Source organism: Tympanuchus pallidicinctus, unplaced genomic scaffold (assembly GCF_026119805.1).
Source record: "Tympanuchus pallidicinctus isolate F22 unplaced genomic scaffold, pur_lepc_1.0 scaffold22, whole genome shotgun sequence".
NCBI classification, from domain to species: domain Eukaryota; kingdom Metazoa; phylum Chordata; class Aves; order Galliformes; family Phasianidae; genus Tympanuchus; species Tympanuchus pallidicinctus.
In genome coordinates, this window is record NW_026294739.1 from 20,445,970 (window position 1) to 20,470,500 (window position 24,531).

General features: G+C 37.6%; 1 protein-coding gene across 1 annotated transcript in view; it reads left to right on the forward strand.

Moving 5' to 3' along the window:
- Positions 1–24,229, forward strand: part of SI (sucrase-isomaltase) — a 45,211-nt gene extending 20,982 nt beyond the window's left edge. Inside the window, exons 20-48 of the mRNA XM_052685681.1 lie at positions 96–152; positions 760–884; positions 1,268–1,356; positions 3,962–4,011; positions 4,512–4,682; positions 5,035–5,184; positions 6,628–6,837; positions 7,728–7,882; positions 8,546–8,714; positions 9,511–9,607; positions 9,719–9,831; positions 9,914–10,039; positions 10,326–10,454; positions 10,567–10,674; positions 10,963–11,025; positions 11,271–11,405; positions 11,902–11,986; positions 12,927–13,065; positions 15,912–16,045; positions 16,499–16,533; positions 16,625–16,741; positions 18,100–18,248; positions 19,354–19,438; positions 19,541–19,597; positions 20,329–20,453; positions 20,713–20,801; positions 21,761–21,810; positions 23,428–23,598; positions 23,941–24,229. Coding sequence (XP_052541641.1) covers positions 96–152; positions 760–884; positions 1,268–1,356; positions 3,962–4,011; positions 4,512–4,682; positions 5,035–5,184; positions 6,628–6,837; positions 7,728–7,882; positions 8,546–8,714; positions 9,511–9,607; positions 9,719–9,831; positions 9,914–10,039; positions 10,326–10,454; positions 10,567–10,674; positions 10,963–11,025; positions 11,271–11,405; positions 11,902–11,986; positions 12,927–13,065; positions 15,912–16,045; positions 16,499–16,533; positions 16,625–16,741; positions 18,100–18,248; positions 19,354–19,438; positions 19,541–19,597; positions 20,329–20,453; positions 20,713–20,801; positions 21,761–21,810; positions 23,428–23,598; positions 23,941–24,003 — 3,246 coding nt within the window. The 3' untranslated portion in view covers positions 24,004–24,229. The remainder of the gene's footprint in view (positions 1–95; positions 153–759; positions 885–1,267; positions 1,357–3,961; positions 4,012–4,511; positions 4,683–5,034; positions 5,185–6,627; positions 6,838–7,727; positions 7,883–8,545; positions 8,715–9,510; positions 9,608–9,718; positions 9,832–9,913; positions 10,040–10,325; positions 10,455–10,566; positions 10,675–10,962; positions 11,026–11,270; positions 11,406–11,901; positions 11,987–12,926; positions 13,066–15,911; positions 16,046–16,498; positions 16,534–16,624; positions 16,742–18,099; positions 18,249–19,353; positions 19,439–19,540; positions 19,598–20,328; positions 20,454–20,712; positions 20,802–21,760; positions 21,811–23,427; positions 23,599–23,940) is intronic.
- Positions 24,230–24,531: the final 302 nt, after the last annotated feature.

Genomic DNA, 24,531 nt, shown 5'->3' on the forward strand with positions numbered 1-24,531 from the left:
ATGCTATTTTAGCTTGTCTGTGACATAACAAGCAAATGTGGTGTATTAAATGCCTTGCTTTCAAATACATATTTCTTTCTTTGTTGTCCTTTTAGGGTGCAGATGTAATTGATGCATATATTCCTGATGCAGTATGGTATGAGTATGAAACGGTAAGTAAATGCATAGAATACAAAGGAGTATTTTTCTAATGGTCTTTGTGATGGAGAAAAAAAAATAGAAAGATTGTCAGCCATGCTTCAAGGGCAGAGACCTAAAGCAAAGCCTACAAGATGGAAATGGTGAGACGAGGGGGTGGGAGTGGTTGAGTAAATATATGAATCAAAGACACAAGAAAAGATGGACATGTGAAATGCATGAGATGGGAAGAGGGATTGAACTGAAACTTTAGCAAAGCTCACATGTGAAGAAAAGTAAAATATTACAACACATGAGCACGTGCAATTAACTTTTACTAGTCTTGTTTCTGCAAAGAAGTTTCCTAACATTGTGATGACATTGCTTGCATTAGGTGTCCCAATAGGACTTTCTGTCTACGTTGACTGAACAAAACACAACACTGAAATGTGTTGATTTATAACATTACAGTATATTAATAAACTGATGTGTTATTTTTTTGTACCCATTGGTGCACATTTTCCTAGTTTAAAGATCTCCTCTAAAAGAATTATTTGGGAAGAATGTTGTCTTAAATCCCAAACTTCACAGCAGTGAGTAATGCAACAAAATCATTCTCTTTTATGTGCCTGTCCATAAAAGGGGGCAAGAATCTCAGAAAGAAAACAATGGACTAGGATGTACCTGCCAGCTGACAAACTGGGGCTCCACTTGAGAGGAGGTTATATTTACCCTATTCAACAACCAGCTACTACAACAGTTCAAAGGTATGCTTCCAAACCAAATGCTTTTATGACTAGGTGAGTGTAAATTCAAGAATGGGTTTAGGACTGTCAGGTTACAAATCAGTAGTAGCCCATCAAATTTAATGCTTTTGCTTTGAGACTTGGGAATAACTGTAAACCACGACTCCCTTCTGCTATTTACATTAAATTTGTAGTGATTAATTGAAGGTTTATTTGCATAGCATTTTGTCAGTTTGCCATGTATTTGAATACATTTGCATGAAAGTGAATGGCAGAAAAGGACTAATCTAAGACAAAGTTCTGCAACCCTGCAGAGTGTCACATTCTTAACACGAACAAGAAGGATTTGTTAAAACTGTCTAGCAAGTGGTTATACATGTCAGACAAGGACTTTCTTTTGATAGCCGCCAGAATCCTCTGGGACTTATAATTGCCCTGGATGAGAACAATGAAGCTTCTGGGGAGTTATTCTGGGATGATGGAGAATCTACAGGTGAGTTATTACTGGTGAAATAAATAAACAAAACAGTATGCTTACAGACTTCCATTCCAGAGCAAGAATGAGCCATTGAGGACATGGTAACAAACAATTAATAGTGGCTCTTAAGTCATTGGTTGTTCATCATTTTTATGTGGAGAAGAGTAACTGTTATTTAGCTTGTCTGTCTTTTTTCTTTTCTTTTTTTTTTCCATGTGTTCATGTTGCAATGTAACCTTCAGTACATACAGCTTTGGCACATTAGCATGCTGACTGTTAAACCATAGTGTCAAGATTGATATATATTCTGGTATAGATCCAAATTAATTTCAACGGGTGCAAGAATGCATATAATTAGTGTTGGACACTAAGAATAGGCAGAAAATGAAAAAGTAGCACTTTTATTAACTCTCTGGAATTATTTAAACTGCTTGTGAAAACAGTAGCAGTTTTCTTAACTCAAAGGTACTGTACTAAAGCCAAAATTTGCTGTGCCATCTGGTGCATGAGCACACGAGTAGGCATGTATAGGCCATACTTGTCATGTTGCCAGCCTCCATAGTATTTCTGAAGATTTAGATGAGAATCCAGTTTCCATGAAATTAAGAAGTACTTCAATCCCTTAAGCTGTTTTTGCAGTATTTTTCCTACATTATATATATTTTAGAGAAATCAGTAAACAGTTTGAAAATATATCTTCTCTAATTCATGTCCTGTTGTGTCAGCAGTTGGTGTTGAGAACAGCATCACCCTTACCTAGTTTCATATTTACTTTGCCTTGTGACAGAGGTCACTGTCTTTGCAAGAGCAGCAGCTGGAGGGAAGCTGTGATCATATTCCCTTCCCTGTGCTCAGCTGACACTGTCAGGTTTTACTCCGGTGGGCATCTGCAGGGAGCAAGGCCAGGAAGCAGTATGGCTCTATTGACCTCTGTCAAAGCCTTTGGATTTACTCACAGGTCTCCTTAAAGTGGAGAACTCCCAGTCAGATATTTCCTATTAGGATATGTATGTCAGAAATCCCAGCACACAGATCTCTAGTTTGAAGGGTCTCTGCACCCTGATGCTGTAGGAGATGCTGGTGGAGCATTTTGTGCAGTCTGACAGGAGGACAGATGCAGGAAATGCCCCAAGAAAGATACTGGTGCTCCAGAGGAATTGTGATGGCAATATGAAAAAATTCATTGGAAAGAGAATAACTTGGAAGACCTTATGCATTCGGCCTGTTGGGCTCCCTTCTGTTATTTTAACTCCATCAATCACATCTCACAGAAAACAAACAAACAAACAACAGAAAAACTTGGAAGCCTCTGCTTTTAAAAGATTCTGTAAAAGTTTGGGATGCTTTGAAGAAATAGAGCAGAGGTTTGGCTGATTACAGCAGCGATAAGTACTGAAGGCCTTGGGTGGCTGCTGCCGTGACAGCTGTATGTACTGCTTTGTCAAGACCTAAAATAACTCAGCTATGATTGTACTCACTTCTGCTGAGTAGAAAACCAATAAAACACGTAGTGATTTTATTTCCTGGCCCAGACTTACAGGTTGCTGTTTTTTTTAGAGAAGTAGTTTACAGTTTGTTTGCAGCAAAAATAATTTTCCTGTATTGTAAGGAAAAAACAAAATGACAGGTGCCATCAATTGTATGTCATCTTTTTGTGTAATCATTTGCTTTATGAATCGCTTGTTTTGATTATTTAGAAGATCTAGCTTTGAAATATATATCTACATTCAAGAGATCTAGGAGTACATAAGAAAAAAAATGAAAAATAGCCTACATTTTAGGAAAAGTAGTTTAAATAATGTTTTAGAAAATTTTGGAAAATTCCTGGTCCTACAAAAAAAGTAGTTTAGAAGAACTTTCTAATGTTCAAAGAGAAGATGGTAAAATACAAATCTGTCTGATGGAAATTATAGTGATTACTTAACCTGTCTAAGTCATAAGCTTGCTTTTTACCTGCAAAGTGAAAACATATGGAGAGAGCAAAGCACATCATGTCGCTTTGCACTATATTTAGCCTTAATCCATGTTAATTTACATCTAGTTTACATTCCTTCATTTCTGCAGAAAGCAGATTGCTGGCCAAGATACCAGAGCTTAAGGTAATAGAAGTGCTGTGAATAATCGCTCTTCTTAACTTTGCTGGGCCTCAGCTAGAAAGTTTGACCTGTCTACAAATTTCACTCCTCTGGACAAATATAGATAAATAAAAGATCAGAAGACATTGGCCAGATCAGTTACAGGTCTTGTAGTTACAACAAAAAGTTGTGTAATCTAAGTGGGGATATAAGAGGAAATAGCACAGGTATTTGGAAGTCCAAAAAACACTGTTTCAATGGCAAATAACCTTCCTTGTGTCCAAGTAGAGAACGGTTTAATTGCTTCCTTTTAGAAATGGGAAGTCCTCTACAGCAAGGGCTAAGACAGAGGTTCAGATAATCTTAAAATCTCAACATGGTCTTTATGAAGAATACAAAATAAGAGTTGAGGCCAGTAGTTTGCACACAATTTGCTCAGAGCAGAATGCCATAATGATAATGATGAGTAGTTGGTTGTTGTCAAAGTCCTACTTTTCATTTGTTCCTTTCTGTACTGCAAGTTTAACTTTTTCTTTACCTTACAGGAACAATTGAGAGTAACAACTACATTTACTATGAGTTTACAGTTTCCAATGTAAGTATTCTCTTTTAAATGATCTTATCCTCAGGTTTTATCAAGTGTATAATTAAATGGCATTCTTTTTTTCCTCCTTATTCTCCTCCACTATTTACTGAGGAGTAAAGTGTTTAATACTGTCAAGAGGAGTCATTTTCATACCTCTTAAGTGACAGCATTTTGAAAGTCTTTTATTTGTCTTCTCTTAATTAATTGTAGTATCTAAAGAACTCTCTTTTCACTTCATAAACTCAGCTGCAATGTTTATTGAGCGAGAGAACTATAAAGCATCAGAATCTTTTTAGTGCCAGAAAGAAGGTGGGCGTAGTGTTTGTTAGTCTGAAGACATTGTTAAACTGACAAAACTTGTCACACCTACACTGAAAAAGTGTCTCCACGGAGGGAGTGGAAGGCCTACATCATGTTAGAACCTGCATCTGCTTCATGATTTGTTTTCTGCTCTGGGCTGTCCACTGTATGTGAAACATCGCAAATGAAATGATAACCTTACTTTTCAGAACCGTCTACAAATGAATGTTGTAAGCGGCAGTTATGTTGATCCAAACAACTTAAAGTTTGAAGAAATCAAAATCCTGGGAGCCCTCCAGGAAATAACGGCGGTTTTTGTCTCCTTGAGCAGTGGAGAGCAAATTTCTTCACATAATGCCACCTACTATCCTACAGAGAAGGTAAGTTAGTAACAGGCAAATGTGATTCTTTGAAATCATCTCACCTTGGTTTTATATATTGCAAAGAAAGTGCAATTGCATTCAATATATAACATGCTGCTGCTAAAGGGAAGTATTGAAGGAAATGCTTTCCCACACTAAAGATAGCGCAGAGGTTGCTTTGAACTTGTTATGAATGTGCACTGAACAATCTCTTTAATTACAAGCACCTAATTATCTCTGTTACTGATGCAAAATCAAAACGTTTATCTTCTTCTGACCACTTGTGCCTTGTGCCTTTATTCCCATGTGCTTCCATACAGTGACGTGGTGTGGGTTTTATTAATAATTAATAATTGTTTATTATTTGTAGGTTGCTCATTTAACAGGGCTTCAGCTTGAACTGGGAACATCTTACACGATAGAATGGATTCAACAACAGAGTATCAACGAAAGGTTTGATTGTTACCCCGGCATGGATCCAACACGAGAAAAATGTGAACAACTTGGCTGTGTCTGGGATGTAAGCAACAATTATTTTCCTAAACTGATGGGACTGGAACATTTCCAGAATCATAGTTTTCCTTTTACACTGGGTGCAGAGGAAGAAGTAGCCAGGCAGATTAGTCAGACGTAATTCACGTGGGGGCAAAGCCATCAGCTGACCTGTACTAGCAGATTTTATTTACTTCTTTGAAACTAAGATAGTTGACAACAGTGTGTTCTTCCAGAAACTGAGGACAAATGTGGTATTCTTTGCAAGGTTGTAAGAAATAATAATAGAACTGGGAAAAATAGAATAAAATTGATCAGCATCTTCAACTGCCTTTTGTGCTTCAAAGGTACCTCAGCCTTAAAGACTTTATCCCCACTTTCATAGTCGCAGAAGCACAATTTAAGACGAACTATCTCCTTTGTATTGCTGCTTGAGGAGTAATTCCCAAATCCATTGGAAATCATATCATATGCAAACGAAATTTTTCCTCTCTCTATTGATAGCTGTACATCCAATTGATAATATATGGATATATCTCCTAGATATGAACAAAAAAATCTCTATTAGCTACTCCTGAAACAGCAGCATTCAAAATACTGAATGGACTTCACTGAATTTGTTGCACTATTAAGAAGATTTGGTGTGATCTTTGATCTTTGGGCATGTCTTTTGATGTGGAAACAAACTCTGGTCCTGTTACGGACTCAATACGTCTTAAATGTTGGCTTAAATTGAAAGATGCTTTAATTTTGATGACAACAGATGAATTAATGTTCATTAGCTGCTCAGGTGTAAGGAGCAGGCACAGTTCAGTTTGAATAACTAGGCAGGACTGATGGTATGCAAAGTTGGAAGGAAGACTAATGTGTTAACCTACATCAGCTCATCTAATCTTACAATAACTAGTTTAAGTTGAATTATAGCAGGAAACTGTAATTCTGATCTTGTTCTCAGGAGATCTTAGATAAATAAGATGTGATTCTCAGTGGGTATTTTAAGGGTGAATCTTATGAATAAAAGCATATTCAAGCTAATTGAAAGGTCTAGTCTGGGTCTGCCTTGAATATCTCATGACTCTTGATGTATATTCCTGAAGGCAGGTGAAGGAGGACAGGATTAGAAAGGAAGTTAGTTTTGTCGAGTTCAGCAAACCAAAACTCAGCTGTGTTGTGGGATTGAATTGAAGCTGACAGATAAAGGGAATTTAAATCCATCTTCACTGGGTCACTTGTTGATTTCCTGGCTGAACTACTGGCACAGTCTTGACCAAATTGTATACAACTGAATTTTAATGTAGACATCTTTGGGTTCTGCATAGTTTTTTTTTTGTTGTTGTTGTTCATTAATTGCTTCCCAACTTTTAGTTGTAACAGCCATCAGATAAAATGGGAGCTTTGGATTTCATGCTAGTAGCATAAAATAAAGCTTCCCAGCATAGCTCTCTACCTTGCAACCTATTTCCATTTACAGGAGGCACCATCAGAGCCAAATAGTCCATCCTGCTATTTTATCTCCGACAATGCTTATTCAATTGAAGAAGTGGAATACTCCTCATCGGGTTTGGCAGCCAACCTGATCTTAAACAGTACCAATGTCATAGTAACTAATGATTACACTGCACCAATTGCTACGCTACGCTTGGAAGTTAAATATCACACCAACAGCATGCTGCAATTTAAGGTAACGTTATTGAAAAACTGTAGTTTCTAAAATTCTGTCATTAAAAATGGTTCTATTAGTGTAAATTTTCAGTTTTTGTAGACAACTTTATATCATATGGACAATAGCACTGTATCCTTTTAATCACTGTTATTTCCCCTAGGCCACGTCTGTGGGGTGTTTATGTCCCACAAGATTTTACTAGATTTTATAATAAAGTTATAGTAATCAAAGGTATATTGCTAATGTATATGTGTAACATCACTTAAAAACACTGGAGCTAAGGATATTTTCTTAGTGTACAAGTAAATTGTTCTGTAAGCATTATAATGATTGTAATGTTTATTTTTCCATTAACTAATCCACCTGTATTCTAGAATTTTAATACACTATTGGTTAGACCACTGTTTATTACTGTGCATTTGATAAGACTGAGATGAATGTGATAAGATGCACAGAGAGTCAGGTATCAAGAACTAATCCATGTCAGCTGAAGGATTTGGAAAACCTAAAACGGAGAACTCAACAACAAATATATATGTCTAGGAGTTGACTACAAGATTAATCAGAAAGGTATTTAACACACATGCATGTGGCTGTATTTTAAAAAACGTAACATATTTATGAAATATAGGTACATACTTTGAATTCACATACTTGAATAATTAAACAAGTCATTCCCAATTCATATTTACATCTTTAAGAGTTATTTCCCACCCCCAGGGGGAAAGGAATTGGAGAAAAGATACATATTGGAGAAAATATTCTTCTTGGCAAAAATATTCAACAATTTATTTCATTTTAACTGATCCTAGTTTCTGACACAATAGATAAGTTTTCAAACATTTCCTTGACATGATTTGTTTGTTGTTTTTTTTGTTGTTTGTTTGTTTGTTTTTTCCCCTCCATAGATTTATGATTACCAGAACGCACGATACGAGGTTCCTATACAATTAAATCTCCCAGCCTCCCCAACCAGTACAGCTGAGGGGCGACTCTATGACGTTTCAGTTCATAAAAAACCATTTGGCATACAAGTTCGACGCAAAAGCACAGGGACAGTTGTGTAAGTTATAGCCCCACCTCCCCTTTTTTCCTTTTCCTTTTCATTATTTTTCCCACCTTTTTCCAAGCCAAAACTTCATACTGTGTGTTACCTTTTTAAAGTATCAAATAAACAAGTTTTGGTATCCTTTCCATAAAAGATGCTGTTAAATGCCTGGTACAGCTTCATCAGAGATGGCTTTACAGTTGCACTATGCGAGAACACTGACTAGAGGAAGGATGGAGAACGTATACTAAGCAATACCCTTTTTCTCACACTTGTCCAAACTTTTTCCCCTTTCACTTGTTGAAAATCCTGAGGAAGAAGCAGAATGCAGACACCTACAAGGGCCTCTTAATTGGTAGCTTACAAGTCTCTGGCAGGCATGATATTCTATACGTTCTTAGATTTTCCTTAGGTGTCCACAGCTGGTCATTTGGTTGGGTCTTGGAACCAGTGTAGAAAAGCAGGAAAAAAAAAAGTAATGTCTCAGCTACGTTAGCAGATGGATTTTGGTAAAGTGGTAATTCATAAATTTGAGAGGAGCTGCTTACTATACTATGGACATAGTCAAACAGTGGAGCAGGCTTCCTAGTGAGGGGGTTGGTGCCCCAGGACTGTCAGTGTTCAAGAGACATTTGGATAATGCCCCCATTGATAAATATGCTTTAACTTCTGTTTCAGCTGGGATTCACAGCTGCCTACCTTCACATTCAGCGACATGTTCATTCAGATTTCTACCCGTTTGCCATCCCAGTATGTATATGGGTTTGGAGAAAATGAGCACACCCCGTATCGGCGTAACATGAACTGGAAAACCTTTGGGATGTTCACAAGGGATGAGTCTCCTTCTGTAAGTGGGAATGAATCTAATGCAAAGAATTGTTGAGCAGTACTTGAGAGTCCAGAAAACGTCTGCTGGATCTAGACACTTATTAACTACGATCACTTTTATTGAAGCTTATGATTTGAATGGCATCTCAATGACAGTGGTTTTCTGTAAGCCTATGTTTTGCTTGTGACCAGCAAAACAAATCTCATGGCACTCAAACTCTGAGTTATATGCCAGGTGATAACAGGCCATTGGTCCTTTTTTTGTGCTTCTCAATGAACTACTCTGAAAGTTAGATATGAATCAGAGACTCACACTGCTTAGCGATTCAATGAGTTACCTCTCCAAGTAATCAGAAACTTCATGTCTATGCATATACAATATTTGCTGTTTTCAGAGAATGACCTGTAGTAGTTTATTAAAGCTATGACTTCTGGTGTAGATTTCAGAATATCAAAATATAGTGGAATAGCAGTAGAATATCACTAGCATCTCCTATAGACACTTGCTACTTATTTGTGGGGGGAGGGGGGATGGAGGGAAATAGGCAAGTTCTGTTTTGGGGAAGCTCTTTCTTATTAGCAAATTTCAAAGAATTCCTATCTACTTGATTACTCTTACAAGACTGGCTCCAATGATCAAGCTGAAAGTAGGTGTGTTTTGTGGGCATGTAGTTTATAGTATATATTTTTGAAGCTTATCTGTTGTAGGTTTGGCAGTAGAGTGTCTCATCTTTTATTGAATTTATTCATAGATGTAAATAGGTCATTGCTTATGCTGTTTCCACTGTAGACAAAATTTTGTTTTTGTTTTGCAGGACCATTTGAATTCCTATGGTTATCAGCCCTTTTACATGGCTCTCGAAGAAGACAGCAATGCCCATGGAGTTCTCTTGCTTAATAGCAATGCAATGGGTAAGAAAACCCTCACTTTATTTTCTCAGTGCATTTTATTTTTATGTTCAGTGCTTTGTAGTAGTTGTTAATCTAGGCATCCTTTTCTCATTTCAATTTCCTCATTTCCAGATGTGACTCTTCAGCCAACCCCTGCCCTGACATACCGCACCATTGGAGGAATTCTTGACTTCTACATGGTTTTGGGCCCAACACCAGAACTTGTTGTTCAGGAGTACACTGAAGTAGGATTCTTACCCATTGCCAATTTGCTCTATTTGTCTGCTTGGTTTTCACTTATTACAACAAATATTTTCTCATTTTCAGCTAATTGGACGACCAGTGATGCCACCCTACTGGTCCTTGGGATTCCAATTGTGCCGCTATGGATACAGTAATGATTCAGAAGTTGCCCAGTTGGTGGAGGAGATGAAGGCAACTCAAATTCCCTATGTAAGCTGGTTGTATTTAACATTTGAGCCCATGGCTGCACTCCTGGCTTCAGAGTATTAAGACCCTTCAAAAACCAAAAGTGAAACAAAAAACACCTCTATCCCATTGCCCTGGTAGATCTCTTTCTGCTGAGTTGCTCTTCAGTATCTCATCTTCTAGGCTGTACCTGTGTCCAGCATTACTCTGTCCAGACAGTTTAAACTGAAAGTGACTCTTTGTCAGATGATCTATAAATATATATTTTGAAATTGAAATTTCTTTTCTTTTTTTTTTTTCTTAATTGCAGGATGTCCAATATGTAGATATTGACCATATGGAACGACAACTGGATTTCACTCTTAGCCAAAACTTTAGTGGGTTACCGGATCTAATTATCAAAATAAAAGAAGAAGGAATGAGATTTATCATTATACTGGTTAGTTTTGCATACTGGCTTTCAATTGCAAAATTACCAATGCACAATGTATTTAATAGCATTTCTAATCCTGTTTTACCACGAGTTAAAAGGGTATTGCATTCAATTTCAGGATCCAACCATCTCTGGAAATGAAACTGATTATCCTCCCTTCTCAAGAGGAGTGGACAATGATGTCTTCATGAAGTGGCCAAACAGCAATGACATTATATATTCCAGGGTACTGTTCTTAAAAAGTGTATGACAGTAAAGATATATTGCATTCAATGAGCACCGGGCCAGCCTCGAATTCGTTGGTATCCATAGGCAGTCTGCTAATCATAGATTCATAAAACATTCATGCTTGAATGTAAATGATGCATGGAATGCATATTGTAAGTTGAATTGTTTTCAGTTTGCGTTGTTATTCATAGATGTAGCAGTGAAGAACAGTTTTCCCCCTCTGTTGCTGGTGTTCAGTTTATATGCTGGGTGTTCTGATTGTTTCAAAATATCCTTTGTCCTGTAGGTCTGGCCCTTTCTTCCCAACGTTGAAGTCGATGAGTCACTGCCTGAGCAAACCCAAATACAGGTAAATACTGGTGCAGTTTGGCTATTGACTCAAATATAGAGGGAGAAGTAAAGTACAGTATTTAAGAAAAATGTCAGTAAACTAATTTATAATGTCTTGAATAAGATGCAGAAAGTGGCTAGCTCTCTGTTAGTGACAAAAAGGAAAACAAGTGATTATTTTGTGTTTCAACAAAAGTTTTTGGCATCCTGACATTGGGATGCTTTCACTTCTGTATCTTTTCTATTTTCCTACTATTTTTACAGCTCTATGGAGCACATGCAGCTTTCCCAGACTTCCTCCGCAATTCCACAGTAGAGTGGTGGAAGAGAGAAATCGTGGAGTTCTACGACAATCCCACCGATCCCTCAAAAAGTATCAAGTTTGATGGCCTGTGGATTGTAAGTGGAGAAATACATTTTATTTCTGGATTTTTTTTCTCTGTTAGACACTAGCAGAGATCAGCACTTTTCACAGCATGTGTTCAAGTTCAGGAGGTACCTAAATGCTAAATTGCCATTTAGCAATTAAAACAAAGAACTAGGCTGGGCAGGCAGGAAGCAGAGTACCAGGCAGAACCTGAGCTCCCAGCAGAAGGCACCAGTTTAGCTCTGGGCTGAACATTTGCACTGCTTCAGTCATGACTTCTTTTGCTGTGACACTGAACGGATGCAACCAAACACTGGTTTTTCTTCTTACGCTTTGCTGCTCCCTGTCCCTGCGCTCTGCCTGGTGTGAATATGTGTCAGGCAAGTGTGGAGATGAAGTATGGAGACTGAGATTGCAGCTGCAAAGTTCCCAAAGGCACCCACAGTTCTGCTTGCTGTAATTTAGAATTTACTGTGGTTTGCATGATGGAAGCAAATGCGATCAAGATTTGCTCTACATTTTTTTTAGGACATGAATGAACCGGCAACTTTTATGAATGCTGCATTTGGTGGCTGTAGAGACGAGATCTTAAATAACCCACCTTATATGCCTCGTAAGTCCGACCATTCCTTAAAACAGTTTTAGGACATTCTGACTAATATGAAACTTCTTATATGGTATATGCAGTGTAAATACCTGAAGTTGGGTATATAAAACCATAACCATACCACTAACTTAGTGTCCTTTCTCTTCCAAGGATAAGAGGGCACTTAAATTCCATCTGTTTCAGCTGATAGCAGTAGCTACATAGCACTTTTAAAACCTGAAGTTATTTTTAAACTATTTGCCTGCATATGGATTTTGATACCTGTTTTCTACCTAGGTGTTTTGCTAGAAGCATGGTGGAGAATGTAGTTCCCTTCTGCAGTTTCCTCAGATGAATAATGCAATTAATTAAAATTTCAGAAACATCCCTGTCTCCTTTAATTAGCTTTTATTCATACAGTAAAGTACTTGAAATGCTCAGCTAGCATTGATCTACGCATGACAATAATTTAAATTCTTAGCTTTAAATTCTTTACTTAAGTGCTCATGTGAGATGGTACCAATCAGGAATGATTTTCTAATGTTTTATTATAATAAGCTTGCTGCTTACTGTTGACATCAATATCCTAAAAATTTTCTCAGGAATTGTCAGTCATTTATATTCAGATGTAAGCCTTCACCAGCAGCAACACCCCCAGATTTTTGTGTACATGCATGATGGGGCAGATTTACAAAGATTAGCAATATTTTAGAATTTAGGGTATACCTTAATTTTTGAGCCTTTCCAGCTAGTAACACACTTACAGACCCCGATGCCTATGCAGGTAGATTGGAGATATTCCATTTCTTGAAAGTGGAAATGCTCTTTTGTAAGAAGCAAGAGACGTCAGTATAGATGTCTAAGACAGAGTAAACATCACAGATCATAAGAACTAACAAAAAATAACTCAATTTGTTACTGAGTCTTCCTTATTAAAAGGCAAGTATTGTTGTTCCTGTTCTGTTAGATTTGGGATCCCGGTCAGAAGGCATAACTTATGAAAGTCCATGCATGGAAGGACAGCAGTACCTGTCAGACGGTACCCCAGTTAGACACTATGATGTCCACTGCCTTTATGGATGGGCTCAAACAAGACCTACCCTTGAGTAAGTGGGATTTGCACACTTTCTTGCTATTTCCAAAATATGTTGCAAGTGAATAATTGGTAAGAAGGGTGGGAGAAACCTGAGCTGCTGGAAAGGATGTGCAGGAGAAGGCAAGGTACGTCTGCACAGCTCTGAGCTGAGGCCATGCTCCCATAGCTTTGCTATGTAAAGGCATTCTGTTAAATAAAATGTTCATGGTGCTGTTTTTTACATAGTTTAATGGCAATTACTCACAACCAAGCATTATCTTGTCCCACTGCATTCACTCACACCCCATTGCCTTTCCAGCAGAGGTTTCTGTTACAAGACCACCAGGGCTGTCCTGGGGCAATGCACTGCGAATGGGAGTACTCAAGCCTTGTGCTGTGCTCTTCCTTTATAAGGCAGAAGGAATAATAGGTCTGAACATTTGCATCAGCTCTTGTTAACACTAATTACTAATGATCGTCTCACCTAATTGCTGTAATCAAAATATAAAAAAATATAAAAAAATTTTTTGTTTGTTTGTTTCTAGGACAGCCTGTTTTATTCCTAGCACTGTTGTTGTTCTAGCCTTACACTACATGTCCACTGATGGAGAGTGAATAGAGTTTCTAAGAAAGTTAATTTAAGAAAGGCACTATTATATTCCTTACTGAAAACAACTCGAATAGCATTATGACTTGATTCTGTGTATCGAGTGTGAACTGAAATGTAGTGGAACGTTTACTTTCTTCTGTTTGAGATACATTGTTAACAGAGATGACTACCATAAATTACAGAAATATTCACATTCTCATACTTGCAACTTGCATAACATTATTTAAAAAAAGAAAAAAAATCTCTGTTCTCAATTTATTCTTTGGTGCTGACCAAAGTAGTAACTGTGACACTGAATATATATGGTAGTAATTGTTTACCTTAATATTACACCATATAAGCAGGAAGACTTTTTGCATCCAAAAACCCTCAAAGCCTGTAATGTAAAAGCAAGCAGCAGATTGCTACCTAACAATGTAATTTCACTCCTCCATTAGTTAGACAGAGGAAGTTCCTGCATTTTAGCTCAAGGCTGTACTTCGTACTGAGGCTTTTGCAAAGATGTAAAAGCCAGAACCTTCAGTAGTGAATCCAGTAACCACTTTGAGGTCTAACTAAGGCTTGGTAACATAAGGAATTGCTTTTCAGGAATACAGGTTTGGTTCAGTCCTGAAGCAAAGAGCCAAGTCAGCAAAACACTGAGCACTCATCCTTGAGAAGCCCTGTGCATGACATACACTTTCTTTACATGCCAAATTTGAGCTGGATGTGTCAGAGCAGTGTTGAAGCAGGGTAAACCAAATTGAAAATGTTTGATAATGCATTACAGAGAAATAAAAGGTACCAGCACACTTACTATTTGTCTTGGAAGAAGTAATTACAGCAAATTAGCCTCATTCAATTATTGCAGTAATTTAAGTGACTTGTGTATTTATTTATTTATTTATTTATTTTTGCTGTAATTATAGCATCATTAAAGCTGCAAATCCTGTAGAAAAATAAGTAGTGTCTTATTGATAGCAGCTGTTGAGACAGTTACTGTGGAGCTAGCATTGGAGAGCAGCTCAATTCAATCAGTGTAGCTAACTAGTATTTCAGTTCAGCATTTTGTGATAATGATTCACAGTATGAGCGCACGGCTGCAAAGGAGCTCCTGTAGGAAACCAGAGCAGCTCTGCATTCCCACACAGACCAGCAACATGTGCTGCAGGGAAAGGTGCTGGTATCCTTGGTGGAGCAGTTAGCAAGAGTGAATTCAGCTCAGCTAACTTTTTTTTCATTTCCATAAGGCCATTTGATTGCCTTTCGTTGGTATTTTGTGGCAATGGCATGTTTTTAGAATGGCATTATTTAAGAATCTGATTTTTTTTTTTTCTTGATGTTTGAGGAATTGTTCTGGCTGGTGAACTGATTTCTCATCCTTCTGACTTGCAACCCAACTTTAGGGGCCCCAAAAGAACTCTCTCCTTGCTCACTAGCAAGCCAAGGCCTGATCCATTGCTGCTTATGCCTTGTTTTTGTTTTGGGAGAGAAGAACAAGTTTCACCATCTTCAGAAGGAAACCAATGCAAATCCTCAATTTAAATCTCTTCTATTTATGAGAAAGTCAGATGAGGTCAGGTTGAGAGGTCACCTAATGCCAAGGCTGAGAGGTCACCTAATGCCAAGGCTGAGAGGTCACCAATGCCACCTCCAATGGTCCTGCTTGCACTGTGTGGCCCCAGTACCTGGCATGAAATGAAAATGACTACTTTAATACACGTGCTTCTGGACAAGTCCATTTTGGTCATTTCACATCAATCTTTGAAGGCATTTTGGTGTTTCTGATGTGATCAGAAACCGCTTGTATTTTGTTTTGATACCTTTTAGGAAACTGAACCTGTGCTGCCACATTTAGTGTTCTAAATACCTTTTTATCTTCTTGGTTGTAGTTTTCTTAAGAGTATTTTCAACCACTGCTGCAAGTTTTCAGGCTCTGCAATAAATTAGTGATGTGCCCTATATACCACATTGTGTAGACCTATTATATGTGCAAATTAGGCTACGTTTGTGTTTTCCCACAGAGTAATTATCTTCAAATGAAAATCTGCATTTTAGTACCTCTTTGTTTTGCTGGTTTGTTCCTAAACATAGGTTGGCTGACACTTACATTGATTTTCTACATATATCTGAATCAGTATATTGTCATAAAAAGCACATCTGGATTGGATGGGTGCATATTCATGCACTTTGATATGAAAATATAAGCCCCTATGCTTATTTTCAAAGAAGAGCTTATGCAATAAGTTCTACAGATAACTTACTTCTTCACCTATTTTCAATGTCAGAGCATTGCAGAGTGTCACAAGGGAACGTGGGATTGTCATCACCCGTTCAACTTATCCCAGCAGTGGAAGATGGGCAGGACATTGGCTGGGTGATAACATTGCTGCTTGGGATCAATTGTCAAAGTCTATTATTGGTATGTAGAAGGAAGAGGGTCTGCAATCAGTTTATTTAGTGCAGTAATTCCTTTTCCTTGATTTACTTGCTTTTAGGATGCTCTGATTTTAGCTGAAATAAGCTCTTTTGGCCCTCAGAATTCACAAGCAGTTCCTTGTTGACCTCTTCTTTGCTTCTCCACTCGGTCTTGGGATCTCCTTTATTCCTCTACCGTCTTCCTGCTTCTTTTTCTGCCACCTCCTTTCTTGTCACCTCCTGGTGCTGCTGCCCAACATCTCTGACTGCTTCTGACAAATCAGCTCCCGTATCTTTCTGCGGAAATAAAAACTTGACACATCAGAGACACAGTGAAACCTTTTTATTTGTTTCTCATTCAACATTATATTATATATTATCTAGCACAGCTATTAGCATATGAAAGGTGAAAGAAAAACAGCTGATAACACTGATTTTTATTTTTTTTTCCTTTCAGGTATGATGGAGTTCAGTCTCTTTGGAATATCATATGTAAGCTAAGGAGTTATTACCTAATATTTAATTTTCTTGGTGCTGTATAAGAATTTATGGTATTCCAACTGGATTATTTGTTAAATTTCAGACGGGAGCTGATATCTGTGGCTTCTTTAATGACTCAGAGTATGAACTGTGTCTTCGTTGGATGCAGCTGGGTGCATTCTACCCATATTCAAGGAACCACAATCAGAAAGGAACAAGGGTGAGCTGCAAATTCTTCATGGCTGTTGACGGCTGGGCAATGCAACTATAGAGACCAGCATGAACATTACATAATCCATCCAGCCTTGAAAAAATACATTCAAAGCAAAATAGAAAAGAACATGTTTGACTCTTCATCAAATAAATAATAATCTTTATTTTTATATTAGCTCTGCCATAAGCCTCCCCTACACCTAGGAAGTTTTATCCTTTCAGAGGGGCTGCTCTTTGATGAAGATCACTTGAAGGAAGAGTATTCTAATTTTGATTTGAGTGAATACAACTCCTACATATTTTACTCTGTTGGCTATTTTTATTTAAACTCACTGCACAAGGAAGACTGAAATAGACTGCTTGCTTTTGTGGCAAATATTGTTAAAGAAGGAAAACTGACCTTGGTGTTTGAAGCTCCAATTTTCTGTAATTATACAACAAGTATGACTCTGGAGTAACAGTCAGGAATTTAGATACTTTACGCATTTCCCACTATCAGATACTGTATTTCTTTAAGAAACAAAGGAAAATAGTTGGCTAAATATAGGCCTGTGATGCCTAAGGACCGTATTGTAGAAAGCTGTAAAACTAGATAAGTGGGAAAATAAAAATTGAAACAGTACATAGATTCCAGTTCAAGCTTCAGGTCTAGCAGAGTGGAGCTATTTTTATGGCACGTGTCTAATGAATTAGAGTCTCCTTTTCAAGAACTGTGTTCTTTATCTCGCTGCAGCACACCTTTCGATTGGATTTTCAGGCCTTTAAAAATGCAGATTCGGGGTTATCGTGTTGCTTCCAGTCTTACCCAATTTGCCAGGGTATTGTTCAATACATTAAATATTGGAAGTGCTCGCTGACATCAGTCATTAGTGCCTGGCTCTCTTTTTGCAAGTTCCAAGTGCTGCCCTGCAGAAGGGAGGGATAATGAATTACTACACAGGATGCGTTGCGCCTTCAGGACAACTTGCATGAAACATTTTCTCCAGTGCTCCCCATAGGTTTTTCTCATCCCCTCCCTTTCTAGTTTCCCTCTTTGGGATGACAGTCATTCCTACGGTTATTACTATCGCATGGGCCTTAATGAAGAGCAAACAAGTGGAGGTGCTCTATTTCAGAGAGAGAGGAATTTGCAGAGACCTCTAGTATTTCCTCAGCTCTATCTTGCCATGCTGATTTTGACACTTCTTTGGTAATTACCACTGGTACTAATAGGTTATATGAAGTCATGAGAGTAGAAAAATGGAAGAGATGCTAGATATGAAGTCCCTTGTAAATATCAACAAATTCTTTGACTCATTCTTTTCTTTGATTGCTGTTCTAAACACAATAATCTACTTTGAATAACAACAATTTCCTATCTTTTAGAGGCAAGATCCTGCTTCTTGGAACTCAACATTTGTGGACATTTCCCGGCATGTGATGAATATCAGATACACTCTGTTACCCTACTTGTACACCTTACTGCATGAGGCCCATGTCCATGGCAGTACTGTGGTCCGCCCTGTGCTCCATGAGTAAGTGCAGCTCCTTTGCCCTTCTTGTCAGCAATTTCCTCTGCAATTTCTGGAGTATGGTCCTCTTAACGGCAATCTTCTGTTAGTTAAAGCCCTTCTTTTTCTTTTTTTTTCCTGTTAAAAAATGCATGAAATGTGAGTATGAGCTGTAATTGTTGAGTGTCACTTGATCAGAAGTAGTTCTCAGTTTTAAGCCATGCAAAATCAAGTATTTGTTTTGAAGGAATTATTATGGTTGGACTGGATGATCTTGTAGGTTTTTTCCAACATTGGTGATTCTGTGATTCTATTTCTACTTATGAAAGCTCATCTTTATCTTCCTGAGGGAGAGAAACAACAAAGTTTTACCTTTTGATAAGATATGCATAAAATAAAAATCTGGATAAAAACTTCAAGTAAAGTATACAGAGAGATTTTTGCTATAAGCCAGAGGTATGCATGGAAAAGCATTTTTTTTTTTTTTTTTTTTTTTTTTACTGTCCAAACTGATAGTGAATCAGAAAAAAATATATATATTATTAGACACAAAACTTTCTTTGTTCCTGATCAGGAGGAGCAGTCCCTGTAAAAGGTCCAACTCCATGCTACATATACTAGATGTCATCTAGTATACGTATGCTTCTCTTGGCTGAGAAATATCAAGTTGGTTACATGTATTGTCTTAATTTTTCCAAACCACATGCCCAAGATGAAGGTGCTACAAATTTGAAAGTGATTTCCAGACTGCTCGCTATTCCTGATACCTCCTCAGCAAAACTGATCTTCTGAATGTTGTGATATAGATTAAATGAAACATCTGTTTGCCAAACTAATGGGGAAAAAAAAAATAAGCCGAATAGAAGCCTGCATTTCTCTAATAATTTTCACATTAGGATCTTTATGCATACTTGACAAAGATTAATTATGTATTTAAAAGGAAATGGATAAATAAACGATACATATTTAATCACCTCTCAGTTACTGTTAATACTAGAATAAATATAGATGAGGAAATAGTAGGTACTGAGAATAGCAGATTAAATTACCAGAAATAAATGTCTTGAAGAGGGAACACTTCAGAGAAGTTCAGCGCCCAATGTATAACCATGGCTCTGTTAATCTGCAGGTTTGCAGAAGAAAAAGCAACCTGGGACATATTTGAGCAATTCCTCTGGGGACCTGCACTGCTCATCAGCCCTGCAATGTCTCCGGTATGTCACAAAACACATAAGTGTGCATGAAAACTTTTAAATCTCTTTAGCTAAGATTCCTTTTTGCTTTATTTTCCTTAAAATATGTCTCTCTAATTCCAGGGTGCCGTAACGGTGAATGCTTACTTACCCAATGCCCGCTGGTATGATTACCACACAGTAAGTCATCTTCAGAATTCCATGCATTCTTTAAGTGCTCTTCAGATAGCAGCAGAGTCTGAAGCCACTATTTTTCCCTTTTACAAACTTAAAAAAGATGGAAATATTGCCTTCAGTTCTTCTATTGACTCAGTTTTAACCCCTGAATGATGAGCACAACTTTTTTTTATGAGGAGTTGTTTTAACCCTCATAGGCAACTAAGCACCACGCAGCTGTTCCCTCCCTTCTAGAGTGGGGAGACAATACAAAATTTAAGAGAACACATGGGTTGAGCTTAATATGAACAGTTAAATATGCAAAGCAAAAGCTGTGTATGCAAGCAAAGCAAAAAAAGGAATTTCTTAAGTGCTTCCAGTTGGGAGACAGATGTTTAACCTCTTCCAGGAAGGCAGAGTTCTGTCACACCTAATGGCTTTTTGGGAAGACAAATGCTGTAATTCCGAATGTCCCTGTTCCTCCTTCTTTCCCCCAGCTTAAACTGAAGTTTCTATTTTACCTGAGCAGTCATCTTTCTTCACCTACCATCACCTAGAGTAAAAAAATATATATCTTATAATTTCCTAGTTTTTCTTAAAACCATCAAGTATTTATGGGATATGTAATAACAACTGCAAAGGAATTTACCTACCAAAAAAAAAAGCAACGACAATGAAAGATTATTTCATTCTAAAAAAAAAACTTATAAAACAAATAATTCAATAGAGAACTTCTATTATTTTCTCATGAATAGGATGAAGATATTAATGTTAGGGGAGAATACACAGTTTTATCAGCTCCTTTGGAACATATCAATCTTCATATTCGAGGCGGTTACATTCTGGCTTGGCAACAACCTGCTAATACAACCTTTTTCAGGTATGATAAGGTAAACTGGAAAACTAAAATGCAGTTTTGTGCCATCTTGTATCGTTATTATTATTATAGTTTAAAGAAGCTACGTAAGCTTTATGGATGCTTTCTCTCTTCATTTTCCTCCTAATGATCTCTTTTTAATACTATGGGATCAAGAATGTGAGTATTAGAGACCGGTTCAGGCATTATTTCCAATACTTGAGAGAGAGAAGAAAAGGGAATATCCCATAGAACTGAGGAAAAACTATTCTGCTCTTCACAGCCGGCAAAACCCGATGGGACTTACTGCTGCTTTGAATGACAGTCTGCTTGCAGAAGGACAGCTGTACTGGGATGATGGGGTTCGCATTGGTATGTAAGATGTTTCTTGCCATCATAAAATCCCTTCCCAGGTGTGAGGGCGGTGTGACAGGATGCTCAGACGCTGCTGGCCAAAGCAATCCCATTTCTGGAGGCCCTATCTCACAGTGCCTTCAGAGACAAAACTCAAATTCAAGCTCCACTTTGGCATTAATTAGCAAACTGATTTTGTTCCTGGTTGAAACCACAGAATGCTATGTTTTATAGGATTAATATTTTCTATAAGTGAAATGGTTTCCTGAGCCTAGGGCAGCACGTATAACAAAGATTTATTCTCAAACCAACGAGCACCATAATAGGCAATCTGGAAAACTTTAATTAGTTTTCTCAGTATTTTTAAATCTAAATTGTCTTCAGGAAAGAGATATTTACATGTTGTTTATCCTATCTATGCAGACCCTATTACCCTTGTGATAACAATAAGCTGTTACCTGAAATTACAAGAAGTAACACTGAGTATTGTGGATCTCTGTGATCTCTTCGCAGTAGTTTGGAAAGGCAGCATCTGCACTGCCCATTATTACCAACACTACACTGAGTTCATTTAGTGCTAAATAATAATAAGCTTGATAAGTTACACAACAGTGATTTCAAATAAGCATCAATATGATCATCTATCATGATCATGTGTAATTGGATAGTGTGTGGAGATGGAGCTGGGAAATGACTCCATGCCACCTTCAGTGAGAAACATTTTCTCTTGCCAGTCTCAGATTCCTCCTAGTGGTGTTTGTTTGCCTTCTTTTTTGTGTTACCTTGGTCCTCATTCAAATAGCACGCAGTCAACAAGAAAGTATTTCCAATCTAAAAACATTTATTGTTGCAAATACAGTACTGCTCTCTTTACAGATATACAAATAGGAGCATATAAGAGCGCTTCTTGATCTTATTACAATATATAACTAAGCAGAACAGTGAATACATTTGATTTTATTCTTTCTTTTTATCAGATGCATACGAAAATGGTGCATACCTGCTCACATCATTTAGTGCTCGACAGGTAGGTAATGCTAGCTCAAAGTTCCGAAATAATCACATTAGGTGATTGTTGCACTTCTACTGATGTTTTCTTTATCAGTTTCTGAAGTTTAGATATCTTTCACTAATATTAGATGACAGACTAGCTCTTATTCAGTTGGGTAAAAACTGTAGAAGGTGTATAAATGTACATCTAAACAATTACTTGGGATTGTAATAACACCCTAGGCAGGCACCCTCAGATGAGTGCACTGATTCCATTCGACCCATACTACAGAAACTTCTTGGCATCCTGTAGAGGACAGTGAGTTTTGCTGCCGTGGCCATGCCACGTTGTAAATCCTCATAAAGAGCTGGGAAAGTAACTTCATCCCAGCTGCTTTACTCATGAGCTGTTGTAGAGTCTCCACTACAACTTGGGATAGCTTTATCTCTTGACTCTCTAGCATAAAAAGTCTGACCTGGATTCCTGTGTGACAGTGAATACAAGTATTTAATTACAGGCATTTCTGGGATGTTGGTTTTCAATATTTATTACAACTGTCTGAATATCAGGAGTTATATGGACTATTTTTGTCTTTTTTTTTTTTTTTAAATATTGTAATAGAAAACAGACCTCATTTCATTCATCCACCAGGATGCTAAAATGTCTTACTATTTTATGCCAGCTGTTCTTTCCTCTGATTTTAATTCTGTCTTTATCATATAATTGGTCCTTAATTGGTATGAACAGTAGTGTGTTTTGCTAATATTCACCATTTGTAGCTGAAAAGAGATAATAAAATAGATGCGCTTTCTCCTGCTCTTGCAGAAAGCTGGTAAGAAAATGCCTAATTAAAGAGAACTTGAATCGACCAACAACAAGAAATGCTCACACTAAAATAAATAGCCTCACCACGAATGCATTAAATATGCTGAAGTGTATCATAACACATTTTTATGGGCCCACACAAGGGCTGTGAACCAGCTGACAGCCTCTCTGGGCTGCTTAACATGACATTTGGAGACCCAGTTGTGGAACTGAGATGACTCTATAGAAAAATATATGCCCATAATCTATCTAAAATCACAGCAACTGATCCAGGAAATGCTGCCCCCACTTCACACTTGCATCTCATTAGGTCTGAAATGAAGGGGTTTGTAATCCATCCTAGATATTTTTGCATTGAGAAAGGCAGTTTAAAAAAATAATGAACAAAAAGACATCTGAACACCTTTGAAACATTAAGAGACTTCTATTTTGTATTTGCTCATAAACATTTATCTCCCTTTCCACAACCCTTTCCTCCTCTGAAGACACATTTCTACTTTGGAAGTAGAGGGGCTTCCATGACCAACAGTCCATAGAAGCAGAGAAGTCTTTCCGCAGGATCTGATAGGTTTGGGCCCTACCCAGAACTAGAATCTGTTCAATAAAAAGTCTGAAATGGTGGCATGGGCATGCAGAATGACGAATTAATGTCTTTGAATCCTGGATCAGGCGTAGCAGAGGCTGAATGAAGAGCTCTCTGTACCAACAGAGGACAGTTTTGTCTGTACAGCTGTCATTTCACACAGGGAAAGGGAGGAAGGCAATTGACTCAGGTGGAGTTGGACCAGTTTAATGACCACATCTTATTTGGTTCTTCTTTCCTTTCAGAATCGTTTAGAGATCAAGGTTGAGCATCATGGTTACAGTGATCCAAACAACCTGATGTTTACTGAAATTAAAGTCCTGGGTGTGCCCACCAGCGTTCAGCAGGCAAATGTAACACAGAACGGTGCGATAATTCCATCAACTCACGTGCTGTCATATGACAGCACCAAGCAGGTGAGATGCTGGTTATGGGGTAACGACACCTTCACAACTGCACGTGTGCTTTTAAACTTCTGGAGATCTAGCTGCCTTTTAAATATATATATTATTTATATGTGAATGTTTATATATGCCTCAGCACTAAAAGGAACAGAAGCGCAAAACCTATGTAGGTTAAGATAACGAATGAGAAACACACACACACACACAAAAAAAAAAAAAAAAAAAAAAGGAAAGAAAAAATTCTTGTAATCCTTATTGAAAATGCACTGTACTCTGACCAATGCTGAAGAAAACCCAAATGGCATACCATCAAGGTGTAGTTACTAATTTTGAGTTGTTTCTTTTCCCTCGCAGGTCGTGACTATCACCCAGCTTCAACTTCGTTTAGGACAAAGCTACACAGTGCAGTGGAGTTAAAAAGCCTGCATGATAGCATCAGCCACGTTGCTGAATTTTGTCATTGTTTTACTGGCTTTCAGTTTTTATCCTGCCACTTTGGCATCTTAAAATGCATTGTACTTTAAAAACATATTGTATTCAGTTCTCATCAATGTATTATGTGTCTAAGAGAGACAGAGTTGAGTATTGTTGAAAGTTAAGTATAAGCTCTCCATATAATTAAAATCTTATGTTTTAAACAGTATTGCACATCAATGTGTCATCTTTCAAAACGGAAATCTGAACATAAAATGCTACGTTTTCTTTAAGAAGAATTTCTGGCTAACTTCATGCTTTCTGAATTTCACAGGTTGTTCAGCATTCTGCATGCAGCCAGAGCATAACTCTGCCCACACTTGACTTCTGTCCTCTTGATTTTAACTTTCCCCATGTAAGCACAACTACTGAGATGTAGTTAAGGGCAGGCAAAGTAAACACTTTCAGACTTTTGGATTTAGCTTGAAACAGTGTTGCCAGTGGCTGACGTATAAGACACTAACGACCTGT